The 14,805-nt window shown below is 40.0% G+C and overlaps 1 protein-coding gene across 1 annotated transcript in view; it reads right to left on the bottom strand.

Annotated features, from left to right (window-relative positions):
* NECAB1 (N-terminal EF-hand calcium binding protein 1) overlaps positions 1–14,805 on the bottom strand; it is a 129,827-nt gene that overhangs the window by 58,574 nt on the left and 56,448 nt on the right. The window contains exons 4-5 of the mRNA XM_034763243.1: positions 10,793–10,818; positions 8,357–8,454 (exon numbers count right to left, since the gene is read on the bottom strand). Coding sequence (XP_034619134.1) covers positions 8,357–8,454; positions 10,793–10,818 — 124 coding nt within the window. The remainder of the gene's footprint in view (positions 1–8,356; positions 8,455–10,792; positions 10,819–14,805) is intronic.

The following is a 14,805-nucleotide window of genomic DNA, read 5'->3' as shown; positions in this document are numbered from 1 at the left end:
TGTCAGGGATGGTCTAGATAATACTTAGTCCTGCCTTGAGTGCAGGGGACTGGAGTAGATGACTTCTCGAGGTCCCTTCCAGTTCTATGCTCATTAAGATCATGTATTATTGCCTTCATTTAAAATTGCATGAAAGACCATCTCTCACTAGACTGCAATCTTTAGATATTTTTCTGCTCCTTTTGCTATGATTTTAATCCTTTGTTTCCCCCACATCTGCAAGGTGCAGCTAATTACTTCTATAATGATGCTATATACTTCTCTTTACCTGCAAGCAATACATCCTCTCCTGTTCATCTTGTATTCTCTTCCCTGAACAAAGATGTGTTCTGCTGCCTCTATACATTTTTTCTCTTACTTGAGCATTTTTCTTTTTCTATTTTGGGCAGTGGGTGCCTTTTGGTAGCCTCCGTAAGTGATATTTTTTGAATAATTTTAATTGTTTGTATTTCTCTAGCTCATTCTGCTATTTCACATCCTTTATATGTTGCACTGTGCTTTCCTCCACAATTGCTGCATGTAGCTTCTGTCCCTTCTGTACACTCCTCATCTGAGTGATTTCCTCTACATTTACTGTACCTCATTCATTGTTCCCTTACAAATGGCTGCCATATGTCCAACCCTGTGACAATCATAGAACCTCACAGGGGGTGCAGGGAGGTGGTGTAAATATATGGTTTAACCCAGAAAGATTGATATCCCATTTGGATTGTATCTGGAAATGTCCCATCTTTAAGTGTTATGTGTAAGGACATAGATGGCTGGTTTTCTCCCTCTCTCCTGCGAAGTAGCCATTTAACAAACAATACTTTATCATTGCCTGTACTCTTTTTGATTTCATCCTCAGACAATCCAAGTGGCACTCCATATGTGACCCATCTTGCTTCAATCAGGCATGTAGACCGTTGACAAGTAACTTTAATTTTTCCTAGGTTTACAGTTTAAGAAGTCGTTTAGCTTGCTCCTAATGTGTACATTTTATCAATAGATCTCCATCCTGCATTCTTTTAGCTCTTTTTATGCCACCAACACTTTGCTTTATCCAGTCCGCCATTTTCAGGGGTTAACATCTCCTATTTTCATTTCTTCAGTCACTTATTTGACAATTTTAAAATGTAGACTTTTATCCTGTTTTTCATTTCTATGCATTCCTCTTCCTTCAAATTCTGATATTAATATTAATAGTATTTTTCTGATTTGAGTCCTTTCCTCATCGCCTGCTGCTCGTCCTTCATAATCCAAGGCAACTTTCTCTTCCTCCCTCATTGTCAGTTTCACTGTTCTGCCTCATTTCAAGTGGGGGGCAGGGCTAGCCACAGTCCTTAGTTCAGTCTCGCTGCCTTCAGCCAGAAACCAGTACTCATCCGAACTCAAATCTCAGTGCCAAGACTAGCCTAGACTTGCCCTGTCCCTTCCTGCTCTTATTCTGTGGCTTTATAATCTTATCCCAGCTCCTCCCCCAGCTGGGCTTCATTTGCCATTAGGCCCTATCAATCCCTGGTTCTCCTCCAGGTGCAACATCTAAGGTTAATTTGCTCATCCTGGCCCACGTTAATGTGCTCACGACTTGTGTGGAGTGGATACCCCATTACAGCAGCTCTTACTTCACCTAAGAAGACAAAAGAAATAGCTTTTGGACTTTGGGAGCAGACCCTGGCCTAAGAGTTTGGTCAGCAATGTTACTGGAAACATTGGGAAGGGACTTCACCTTGAACCCAGTCTAGTTTGTTAAGTTTTAAAAGTGTTTTATCTTTCTCTCTCTTGTAACCATTTCTGACTTTAATGTCTTAGAAATGTACTTGCTTAAAACCTCTATCTTTGTAAGTAAATAAACTGGTTTTACCTTTTAAAACTAATTCAGTGTTATGAATCGTTTGGGTAACTTCACTTAAGGTAGCAGTCTGTTGTACGTTGATCCACTTAGAGGGGCAATGGGCCTAATATATCAGGACTGTCCAGGAGGGGGCTGAACAGTGCAAAACACTTTTTTTGGGGGGGGAAATCCAGGACTGTGAATGTTTTGAGTTCATCCTGAGAGTAGTAATCACGGCTGGTTCATCCTGAGAGTGTGGCTGGTGTTTGGTGACAGGCAGCTGAGGTTAGAGTTGCGGGACCAAGGCTGTAGCTATACACAGACTGAATGTGACCTGCATTCTGTTTGTGAGGAGCCCAAGTTGGGAGCTACCGTAGCAAAGCTTTGCGAGACTCCCCAGATTGCAGATCAAATGGTGACACAGCCCCTCGCTGTCTGGATTGCTCCCCAGAATATATTAGCAGCATTGAATCGTGAATTTTTAATGCTTCCTGTTTGTAAGACTGAAAAAGAGAGAGGGAAACACAACTATCTCAGCTTTCACTTTGAGCAGGAAAATTGTAGCCTGTCAGCTAAAGGAAAAAGAACCCAAACCAACTTGTAATCTAGCCCTCTCGACTATTGTTGCCAGCCTGGCAACAGAAGTGACTCATCCAGTAACTTATCCTCAGTAGAGGAATGATCAAATATCAAGTGCCACAAAACATCAAATCCATCCCAGCTATAAATTCTCAAAGCTTTCCTTCCCTTCCTTGTCCAACTGTGTGTATCTCCTGGATCAGAGCTGCTACAATAGGGCTTTGGCCCAGCATGCTTTAGTAAGCTGGGAACAGAATTAAACTCTTCTTTAACTGCATATGCTTGCCTTTTTACATCTTCTTTCTTTTTGTTCTTTGTCTCAGCAATTCTCCTTCAGACATGAATAATGATAGGGCACCGAGTAATCACACAGTAGTGAACACTGTATTCCACTCAGATGAACTTTGCAGAAACTGGCTATTTCAGTAAAGAAAGCTAAGGGTAAGATTCTCCTCCTTCACACACCTTGCACCAGGAATAGTCCCATTTACCTCAATAGGACCACCTCAGAGTAAGGTACTACTCAGTTTCAGTAAGAATGGCAGAATCTAGCCCTACACTGGAAAAGAAAAGGGGCCTAATCCAAAACCCATTGACAACAGTGGAAAATCCTCCCTGGATTTCAATGGGTTTTTGATCAGATTCAAGATACAGAATATTTGTATAGCTTTGTTGTCTAATTCTTTGATATTTGTATTAATAATAGCTAGTTCTTGCATAGCACTTTTTGACCACAGATCTCAACCTCTCAAAGGAGGTCAGTAACATTATCCCCATTTTACAGATGGAGAAATATAGTCACAGAGACGGGATGTGATTTGCCCAAGATCACTCAGCAGGAGAGCCAGGAATAGAACCCAGGTCTCCTGAGTCCCAGTCCAATGCTCTTAAGAACTAGAAAATATTTTTTGATACTGATTTTGTCCTTTTATCTTTACTGGAAATGTGTATGATGCTCTTGGTTACGTGGGTTTATGACATCCTTCTCACAATGACGATAGCTCAGATCTGCTGATTTTTATTCAGATTTTAAATGCATTCTAGAATTTGAGTCTGAATGCAGTGAAATACAGCAATCTCTTTCTTAGATGGCTCACCATTTTCATTTAAAATAAATACAAGGGTGAGGGAACAGACACGAGTTGTATCCCTGACAGCAACAAATACTACCTTTTCAACCCACGTAATAAATATTAAGCCCCTTCTTGCACTGGTTTCTATTCATTCAAATAGTGACCTGTAGGCAAGGTAGCCTGCTCCCATGTATTTTAATAAATCTGCATTCTTAATCAAATTACCAAACTGAAAGTACAATTAATTAAATTCACAAAAGCAACTTCAAATTGAAGGCATATTATCCTTTCTAGCCCACTAGTAACTTTCCTATTTCTAAAACCATTTTAAATTCACTTGCTCCTAAAAATCTCCTTTTGACATTTCCTGCTAAAGTAATCAGATCCTTTCTGGTTCTTGTCCTTTGTTAGACTTTAGCTACCTGAATATTTTTAGCCCTGAGTTGGATGTGATCCTGCCTCCATAATTTCTGCATTTTCCCATGTAAATTCCATGCCTTTCTTTGCCATCTCTCACTTCTTTTTCAACACAGAGCCTAAGACCTTGTTTAACAGTGTCCTTGTGTGTGATTGACACTTGTCATCTCTTGCAGGCTATCTTATTCCTTCACTGACTTCTTAGTCATGGTCTATTCAAACATATTCTTATTCATAATCTCTTATGCTATTTCTTCCTCTCTGATATTATTTTAAACCTCTTAACAGCTTTCAGTAATATTATGCCCTATATAACTCTCATGCTTGTTTTATCTTGTTTTATATTCATGCTGGGCCAGGTTCTGTGAACCTTTCAAGCTATATTTTGAATCCAAAAGGGTTTCTATGTGAACTTACAGATGTATATTAAACTACACTGATATTACGTTACAGGGGTCAGAATCTGGTGCCCAGTATTGCAGGAAAAATATGTACAATTGGAAATATTCTCTATTGATATGGACAGTTTTGTTAATATTGGCCCAAATCCCACAGCCCTAAGTCAGGCAAAGCTCATATTGGAGTTCTGCTTGACTGAGGACTGCAGGATTTCACATGCTGAGAAGATTTGGGAACAAAACCGCATGGACTTAGTTAATGCAGATGCCTGTAAAAAGTGTTATTAAATTTCAGAAAACAAAATTTAATGCAAATATTTTTTTTTTAAATCAAACCAACTTCATGGTGATTCCTTGCTGCACATTAAAATAATGAATACTTGCATTTCTGAATATGAATCAAGCAATATTGCTCACTCTGATGTTACCAATTTCCGTTAGAAAAAATGCAGGAACAGTAAACAAGAAATTACACTGAACTCCAATTTTTTAGCTTAATGCAACCTAGCTTTAGCGAAGTTTATGTTTTGAATAGGGAAGGGACTGAAAGCTTGTTCACAATTTGGTTTTTAGAATTTCAGACATGCTGATCCAATGTATTTGTGTTCTCACTGAAGACAGACATTTTTTTTCCCCTCTACTTGGTTACCCTGGAAACTGAGGATGAACGATTTATCTAGGGGCCTGATCCTGCAGTTGTCATATAAAATACCCATTGCCTTAGAGGGGTGCCTCAATTTTGGTCCAACACTGGTTGTTTATCTGGTTTTAAGTTGGGTTGATCAAGTGCATGAAGGGACAAACCAATTTTTTTCTCCCAATAAATAGCAGAAGTCATGACTGAATGAGTTGCCTGATGGAAAGAGTGCTTGCCTAGGAAACAGACCTGAAGAAGAGCTCTGTGTAGCTCGAAAGCTTTGTCTCCTTCACCAACAGAAGTTGGTCCAGTAAAAGATATTACCTCATCCACCTTGTCTGTCTATGAACCAGTCTGTCATTTAAGGGCCTGACTATGAAGTGCTTGAGCTTCCTCAACTGAGTGGGAAGTCCAGGGGAGTTGAGGGCACTTGACATCTCTCAGGAACAGGCCCTTAGTCCCCCATAATACCGAAGTATTGCAAGGCCTCGCAGTGTGAAAAGATTATCACTATCATAAAAATACATAGAAACTTCAAAGCATTCTCTCTAAATTACTGAATACTCTGGTTCTCTGTCTGCTCAGCTTTTATTTTGTCTGACAGCATGAGCACCCTGTTCTGTTTTCACTGTTTTTAATAAAAAATGGCTGACTGAAAGATTTGTATACCACGTATTATCATTATTTAATACTAGTATTAGAAGGTGACCCATTCCTGTTTGGTGGCCCTTCTTTAGGTGGCATTTGACTCGGATGATGAAAATGAACACGCATCGGTCCGCACTACTTTGGATGGTTATCGATCAGAACCAGTCATCAGCATGGGCGCATGTCCTCTGGAATGGTGGCCAAAGCATGAAGTGGTACAACAGTGCCATGTAAATGCCTGTTCTCACTTTCAGGTGACATTATAAATAAGAAGCGGGCAGCATTATCTCCCATAAATGTAAACAAACTTGTTTATCTTAGTGATTGGCTGAACAAGAAATAGGACTGAGTGGACTTGTAGGCTCTAAAGTTTTACATTGTTTTGTTTTTGAGTGCAGTTATGTGTTTAAAAAACAAACAAACTATGTTTGTAAGCTGCACTTTCACAATAAAGAGAGAGCACTACTGTACTTGTATGAGGTGAACTGAAAAATACTATTCTTTTTTACAGTGCAAATATTCGTAATAAAAATAATATAAAGTGAGCACTGTACACTTTGTATTCTGTGTTGTGATTGAAATCAATATATTTGAAAATATAGAAAACATCCAAAAATATTTAAATAAATGGTATTCTATTGTTTAACAGTGCGATTAAAACTGCGATTAATCACAACAACTTTTTTAAACCTTGTGATTAATTGTGATTTAATTTTTTAAATCATTTAACAGCCCTACTGTCGAAATATAGTGCTGTGTGGAGTGTGCTGTCCAGTGTATCTCCTGAGGAAAGCAAAACCACTAAGCATGAATCTGAAGTCAAGATAATGTCTAGGCAAGTGTTAATGTTTTTAATTGAGTTGCTGAGGCAGCCAAATGTAACACTTATTAATATCCCAGATTTTCCCATTTGTTTTGTTTCCAGTCAGTAATGCTTTTCTTCACAACATTCTTACTACTCTACCGAGACTCCTCCTATGTAATTAACTTCCAAAGTAATTCTTCAGTGCAGTATTCTATTTACATCCAGTAATTATCAGATGACCTGTTCTGCCTTTAGCACTATCCTGTACATGTGGCTAATTAAGCAGTTTATATTTAGGCTTATGTCCAGAAAGAATAAATGCAGATATTCCTTATTAATGCCCCTATCTGGCAAGGGGCTGAATACTCTCAACGCCCATTGACTTCATTGGGAATTGGAGGTGCACAGCACCTCCCTGGATCATGCTCTAAAAAAGTAAATGTAATAGGGTATGCAAACACCACTCTGGACAACAAGGGGTTAAAACACTGCTCTGGGCTTAGTCAGCCCAGCCCCACCACACCCGTAAGACAGGTTCAGGCTGGAGGAAGAGTTAAAAGGCTGCAGACCAGTTCACTTGTTGGCGGACCAGGGAAGAGAACAGACCTTCAACCCCCGAGGAAAGGCAGGAACTTCCCCAACCACCACTGCCTGATAGTCCCTCCCTGAGGTAAGGGAGAGCCAGATCTTGAGACACCCTGAGAGAGAGGCATTCCTTGCTCTCTTACTAACTCCGTTTTTTTGTGTTAACACCCCTCGCTTTCTGTTTATGGACTACCCTGGGATCGGGAGAGACTCTGAAGTGACCTGACCGGAGGGCCAAGTCACAGGAAGGAGCAGGCCACCGCAGAGAGCAACAAGCAGCAGCAGATCCTAGCGGAGAGATGCCACACCACACCCAGTCATGAGAATGTGCTGGTGGTGAGTCAACCCCTGCACAGTAACATACAAACTTTCTGGCTGTTGTACATGTCAGTTGGTCAATTAAAATATATACATTCTGTACTCTTGGAAAAGCCTTGAAGCAAGAGATGGCATCTTCTGTAATTATGGTACTGATGACAATCCCCATATTTCTCTTGTCTATATGATGCTGTTAGGGCTTGATGCAGGAATTACTGGGAAAGATTCCATGGCATGTGTTTTTTTTTTTTTTTTTCATAGATTCTAGGACTGGAAGGGACCTCGAGAGGTCATCAAGTCCAGTCCCCTGCCCTCATGGCAGGACCAAATACTGTCTAGACCATCCCTGATAGACATTTATCTAACCTACTCTTAAATATCTCCAGAGATGGAGATTCCACAACCTCCCTAGGCAATTTATTCCAATGTTTAACCACCCTGACAGTTAGGAACTTTTTCCTAATGTCCAACCTAAACCTCCCTTGCTGCAGTTTAAGCCCATTGCTTCTTGTTCCAGCCTTAGAGGCTAAGGTGAACAAGTTTTCTCCCTCCTCCTTCTGACACCCTTTTATAAATTATAAATGATCATTATAGCCTCTTCTGGCTTTAAAATCTATAAATCTGCAACTGGCCATACTGTAAATATTGCTCCTGAACACATCCTAAAAACTATTGAAAGCTGCGTTTAGTGCTTCTCTCATTCTATGCTCAGGTAATTGGCTTAATACAACATTACCATTTTTACTGGAATGCAGCACCTTTATGATATCCAGGATCTTTTGAATGGAATATGAACACCCTACATTATTACGAGTTGAAGGTCATGTTGTCTGTCATTCAAAAAGGTAATTTTGCATGGATTGAAACTACAAATTCCTTGCACCTAGACTTTAATGCCTTGGTATTTTGACCATTTCAAGAAGCCTGTTTCTCCTCTACTATAAAACAACAAAAATGTGGAAATAATTAAACAAGAGTTATCAAATACTTTGTGAATAATGAAATTAAAACCCAGTACATCAAATCACAATAGAAAAAAAGACTCAAAATATTGTGTAGAAGACGAATATAACTTCCACTTACTTTCTTTGTTTTGTCCATTGCCTTCAGTATAGAAACATTTAGGTCTTCTAAGGCAGACAGCACATTTTCATACTCTCCCAAATGCCGAGAAAAATATTCTGGAAGAATAAATCATGACTCCAATGACCTTTCATCTAGGATTTTAGGTATTAGACCCAGCTAGTAAAATAAATATAACAAACAGCTCACCATATTCTGAGTATAATGGCAATATATACTTCCCTACAAAACCTTCAGTATGGGATGAAACTGAAGAACTTTCCCATAAAATTCTATTTTATCAAGGAAAGTAATTAACATAATTACATTTGTTTTTCTTTTAGCAGCACTATATGTTCATTTGAGGGAACTGGGATTGTACAGTGAATAGGGCATAGGATTATGAATTGAGAGATCCTGAGGTCAGTTGTGGCTTGACAGCTCAATTAATATCTCTGCACCATAGTGTTAGATGAAAAATAGCTCTGGTGCGTCTATGCATGCTGCAATCACACTCTGATTGCAGTGCAAACATACCCTGTGAAGTTTTTTAGTTAGATGAGAAGGAAACAAAAAGTCAGTGGAGTCACTAATACATAAGATTGAGGAGAAATTAGCAACAGAAGGTGATATTGCTTAGAGCCTGAATTTAGTTATTTGCCTCATTATTCACAAAAATAAGAGGAATGTAGTGTGACTTAATATCCTGGAGATGAAGATGCATTTTATTTGGAGGAGAGGGAAATAAAATATGGAAAAGCTGTAAAAAAATCACTGAAGTGAGCATGTGGCTATTTCGGATTTTCAGGGCAAAGGGCTCACATGAATTCAGTTCCAGAATTATGAAGACCAAAGCAGGGAAGATGAGAAACAAACTGCTGGGAATTTATAAGAGATTTTTGAGGATGTTGGAAAGATCAGATGTCATGAGAGTAGCTAATGTAGTCCATGTTTAATCAGAGTTGATAGGAAGAACAGAATACCTTTAAACCTTATATGCCAAATTCTGCATATAGCAGTGGTTCTCAAAGTCGGTCTGCTGCTTGTTCAGGGAAAGTCCCTGGCGGGCCGGGCCAGTTTGTTTACCTACGGCGTCCGCAGGTTTGGCTGATTGCAGCTCCAACTAGCCATGGTTCACCGCTCCAGGCCAATGGGGGCTGCGGGAAGTGGTGGCCAGCACATCCCTCGGCCCACACCGCTTCCCGCAGCCCCTATTGGCCTGGAGCGGTGAACCGCGGCCAATGGGAGCCGCAATCGGCCGAACCTGCAGACGCCGCAGGTAAATAAACCGGCCCGGCCCGCCAGGGACTTTCCGTGAACAAGTGGCGGACCGGCTTTGAGAACCACTGGCATATAGCATTTAGCACTTACAGTCAGACAATGGAACAGGAGTCTGGTTCCATGGGCCTGACTGCAGAATTGGGGCCTAAGTGAGTGCACAGTTTGCAGATCATTAGCAGTAAACGATAAATCAAAGCAGTAAAGAAAGGACACAAAACCATTATTCTCCTGTTTGAGGTCAGCTGTAGATAATTTTGGCCAGATCCTAAGTTGCTGTAAATCACCATACCTCCTTTGACTTGAGTTGAGGATCTGGCCTTGTGTTATTTCAGCCATGCACTCATTGCATTTCACCTTAAAGAGATCGCTCATTCTCCCCACATTTGGTTACAGTGTTGCATTATACCTACATGCAAACATGCTGGCATTCAGATGATTGTGGGTATTTCACAGTGACCTCCTAAAAGGCTTCCATGCTATTAGCCCTAGAAAAATATAAATGCACACGTACCACTCTTCCTATTATTCTTTGATGCCCCCCGCCCCCGAAATATGCTTTTTTTTTTTTTAATAAGAATAACTGATTTTTGACAATTTGTGGGTGGATTTGAAGGACTTCTCTGAACTGTGTACTTCTTGTGCTGCAAGCAGCATTATTAACTCAGATGCTGTGAAACTAGCTCAGGAACAAACATAAGTGCTTTTCAGGGAAGCACATGTGGTGGACAGCTTTTGTGGGGCAAATTCTTCAGCCAATGGGAGTTTGCCTTGATTAAGATTTGGCAGAATTTGTCAAGTTGGAGGAGAGTAACAAAGCCAGTGGAAATGCTGATGTTGCCTAAGCATTTATACTTGAGGAAGTAATGGAATAATTGGAATAAAAGTTGTCCAGCAATAAGCAAATAAAGTAGAGCAGAGAAAAGCACTTTTGAATGATAAAATAATGAGACAGAAATATTCATGAAGTATTTTTGCAGAATTCTCTAGCAGATTCCAGTTTAGTCTTAAAGGTTCATTGAGCCATCTCCATTTTTCCCAGGAGTTTAGACCATGTAGTTTATATACTTGTTCCATGTTATCAAAGAGAAAATTGAACTCAATCCACATGATGTGTTCACATGCAATACAAGCCTGTTGCAGACTTGTTGTATGGCTGTCTTTGAAAAGGGAACTTACCACAGAGTTCTTCTGTGTCAAGGTTGCTGAAAAGATAAGAATACATAAATATAATTAATCACTGTTCTTTTTCTTTATTTGTAAGGAGTAAGATTCAAAGAGTGACTGGACACTTATATGGATAACATGAATATCCAGAGTTACAACAATTAATATATATAAAGTAGTTTCAGAAGGATAAAAACCTTATGTTTCAGAAGTTATGATAATCTCTAATTATTAGGGACTAGAGTGAGACCTTTGAGGGCCTGATCAATCCACATGTGTCTTCTGCTGAGTTCTTACATCTTCCTCTGAGACATCTGGTATTGGCTGCTGTTGGAGACAGAATACTGAACTAGATGGACCACATGTCTGACCCAATAATGCAATTCCTATGTTCCTTGTTAGTACATAAGAACAGCCATATTGGGTCAGACCAAAGATCCATCCAGCCCAGTATCCTGTCTACTGACAGTGTCCAATGCCAGGTGCCCCAGAGGGAGTGAACCTAACAGGTAATGATCAAGTGATCTCTCTCCTGCCATCCATCTCCACCCTCTGACAAACAGAGGCTAGGGACACCATTCCTTACCCATCCTGGCTAATAGCCATTAATGGACTTAACCTCCATGAATTTATCTAGTTCTCTTTTAAACCCTGTTATAGTCTTAGCCTTCACAATCTCCTCAAGCAAGGAGTTCCACAGGTTGACTGTGCGCTGTGTAAAGAACTTCCTTTTATTTGTTTTAAACCTGCTGCCCATTAATTTCATTTGGTGGCCCCTAGTTCTTATATTATGGGAACAAATAAATAACTTTTCCTAATTCACTTTCTCCACACCACTCATGATTTTATATACCTCTATCATATCCCCCCTTAGTCTCCTCTTTTCCAAGCTGAAAAGTCCTAGCCTCTTTAATCTCTCCTCATATGGGACCTGTTCCAAACCCCTAATCATTTTAGTTGCCCTTTTCTGAACTTTTTCTAGTGCCAGTATATCTTTTTTGAGATGAGGAGACCACATCTGTATGCAGCATTCAAGATGTGGGCGTACCATGGACTTATATAAGGGCAATAAGATATTCTCGGTTTTATTCTCTATCCCTTTTTTAATGATTCCTAAAAAGTACACTTTGTAGTATCGGCACCTCAATATAATTGTGACTGGTATTTTAATATCTAAAATACATTGTGGTGCTTACAATAGTATTTGGAGTCATGGATCTTCCATGGATCACAAAACTCTTTACAAACAAGTAAGCCACATCACATTTTTGTGAAGTAGGTAAGTATTATGAAAGTGTAGTACCCTTTTCAGGGACAGGCTGATGCCGATAGCCTGCAGATAATCAAGGAGGCCCTGCCCCACCCTGAGGGCTGAGCCATATAAACAGGGCCAGGAAGCAGAGTTGACTCAGCCGAGCAAAGTAGAGTGGGGAATAGAAGCCAGGTAGGCTGCAATGGGTGAGTACACCTATGCAACAAAAAAAGACTCATGTCAGGGAGTCTCAGAACCCAGGTCAGCTGACTCAAGACTCACGCTGCAGGGGAAAAAATAGCAGTGTAGGCGAGGCTTGGACTCTGGGTTTTGCTGGGTTTCAGAGACTGGGCTCCAGCCTGGGCCCAAATGTCTACACTGCTATATTTAGCTCCACTGTGCAAGCCAAAGTCAGTTGACCCAGCTCTGAGACTTGCTGCTGTGGGTTGTGATTTTTGGTGTGTAGATAAGCCCCCAAGCACCACAGAGAAGCCTAACCTGACTTGGAGACTGGTGAGTGGACTGTAAGTTTGGGAGCCCTGAAACAGAGTCCTGATGAACAGTTTGTTACAATGATTCCTGTCTTGAAACCTGATTAAAAAGGGGATATGGTATTTTTGTGAATATGGCTTCTTGCCTCGGGTGGCTAAAGAAAATCTTTTGCTGCTGCACTGGGTGAAATTAAAGTGGGGCACACCGGTAGCACCATACTGGGCGGTAAGGGGATGTGTAGGGACTGCCCACACCTTTACATACCCATTTCACAGACTAGTAAACTAAGGCACTTGGCGATCATACAGTGAGTCAAGGCTGAGCTGCCAATTTAACCCAGGAGTCCTAACACCCAGTCCCTGGCTCTGTTCATGATAGAACTTCCTTCCATTAATTACAAAGACTGAGATTGTCTCCTATATGGGGAAAACAGTCAACAGTGGCTCAGGAAGTTTATTCTCGGTATTGTTTCATCAGGGGGCGGGGTTCTGCTTTGTAGGAGAAGCAGAGGTTCAGCCCCCAAGATTCCTCTGGGTCCCTGCACCAGCTCTGACCCATAGCTGCACTGCCTGGCCATTCCCTGCTGCCTCTTGAGGAAGGAGATGTTTCTCATCAGGGATTCAATCAGCATTAGCTTCTAGAAAGAATCCCACCCTGGAGCAGTGGGTAGTGATGATGAGGGAAGGATGTATGTTCCTCTGTGTTCCTGGTCCTTCACTTTCTGCCTCCAACCCCCAGCATTCCCTCTCCTTCTCCAAGGAGGGGCTATCACAGGGATTGGGGGAATAGAAGGGATCATGCTTGAAGGTTGCACTCTTTCTTCATTGGTCCCCTGGTCAGGGATCTGCGCAATATTCAGACACTCTGGCCAGCTCTTAAAGTTGTAACTAATACATAGCACTTGTTTAGGCTTGGCTTTAAAGTTAGGTTTAAAGTTAGGCTTTACAAGAGGAAATGAAGAATTAATCTCTCATCTGCTACAAGCTGCTCAGCTACTGATAACTTCTCAGTGGAAAAAGAAAAATGCCGAACAGTAAAGAAATGGTTCAAACATATGGGAGGTTGTGGTTATGGAAAATTAACACATCAGTTCCATACCTAACCAAAAAGACATTTGGTTACTTTAAATTCCATACTCAAAGTACATCTATCTGCAGAAACCCCCCCAGCACACCTGTGCAATTATTTTATTTTTATTTTTTGAATATCAACATTTGATAGACATGCCTGGTCTGTTAAATGTGCATATGGACACTTTGCTCAGTTTAATAAAATTACTAGAAAGGATATATTATAGTTGTAATGATGCTCACTCTGTAATATGATAACACCCTGTTAAATAGAAATCTCTGACTATATTTCTGTATAATGTTTTTGTAAACAAAAACTAACTGGTGTGTGTATGGGTTTTTTTTTTTTTATATTTACATGATAAGGATTTATAAACATGTTAAAATTTCCTAAATAAATAGTTTAAAAATTAGTTGATTTAAGAAAAATCCATCTGAACGCTTTTCTTTCCATTTTGGGATTAGAAATTGGTTTGAGTTACTTTAGTGAACCATTAGGTATATTTATTGTCATCTAGCTGTGTTTCTCCTGCTCCTGAAATCTTTTTTTTTTTTTTATCTCTCTGCCTGGAAGCGACAGACAGTCCAGTTTGGACTATCTCCTTTTATCATTTGCTTCTGATATATTAGCATGTCTGCTCCGTTGAAGAATCTTTACACTGAATTAAATGTAGCTTTCACAGGATCATGTTTTTGCTGTGTATTTCTGCTGTAATGCAGTAGGGAGTGTGAAGTGCAGTGTTGTTTTAACAGTCAATGGAGGTTATTGTTAAAACATACTCCCCATTACACACACAATGCAGGATTGCTGACCTTAACTGACACTTGCTCACAGTTTGTAGTTTTTTACCTAAATTAGTATATTTTTCAATGTTTTTTATCGAAGGAAACTTGTGTCTCATTGCCACAATTACAAGCTGTTGGGTATGCAACTGAAACCTTTACAAAATGAGTGAAAATTACAGAGAGAGGGATAAAGCTATTAGAAGTGATTTTCTAGGTCTTGGGGGTGTCAATCCAGTGAAATACCAGGAATTAAATTAGCTTGCAAAAACTAAAGAATCCAATGTAATTTAAGATCTAACAGTTCAGCATCCAGACACTTCTTTCACATGACAAAAAATAAAACCTGAAGCATACTGTACTGTAGAGCAGAAGGAATGTTTTCCTTTTTTGATACCTTCTAGATTTCTGTCATTCTTTCTTCCTTC

This window comes from Trachemys scripta, chromosome 2 (genome assembly GCF_013100865.1).
Source record: "Trachemys scripta elegans isolate TJP31775 chromosome 2, CAS_Tse_1.0, whole genome shotgun sequence".
NCBI lineage: Eukaryota > Metazoa > Chordata > Testudines > Emydidae > Trachemys > Trachemys scripta.
The sequence above is the reverse complement of the archived record's forward strand: the minus strand, read 5'-3'. Positions and strand labels throughout refer to the sequence as shown.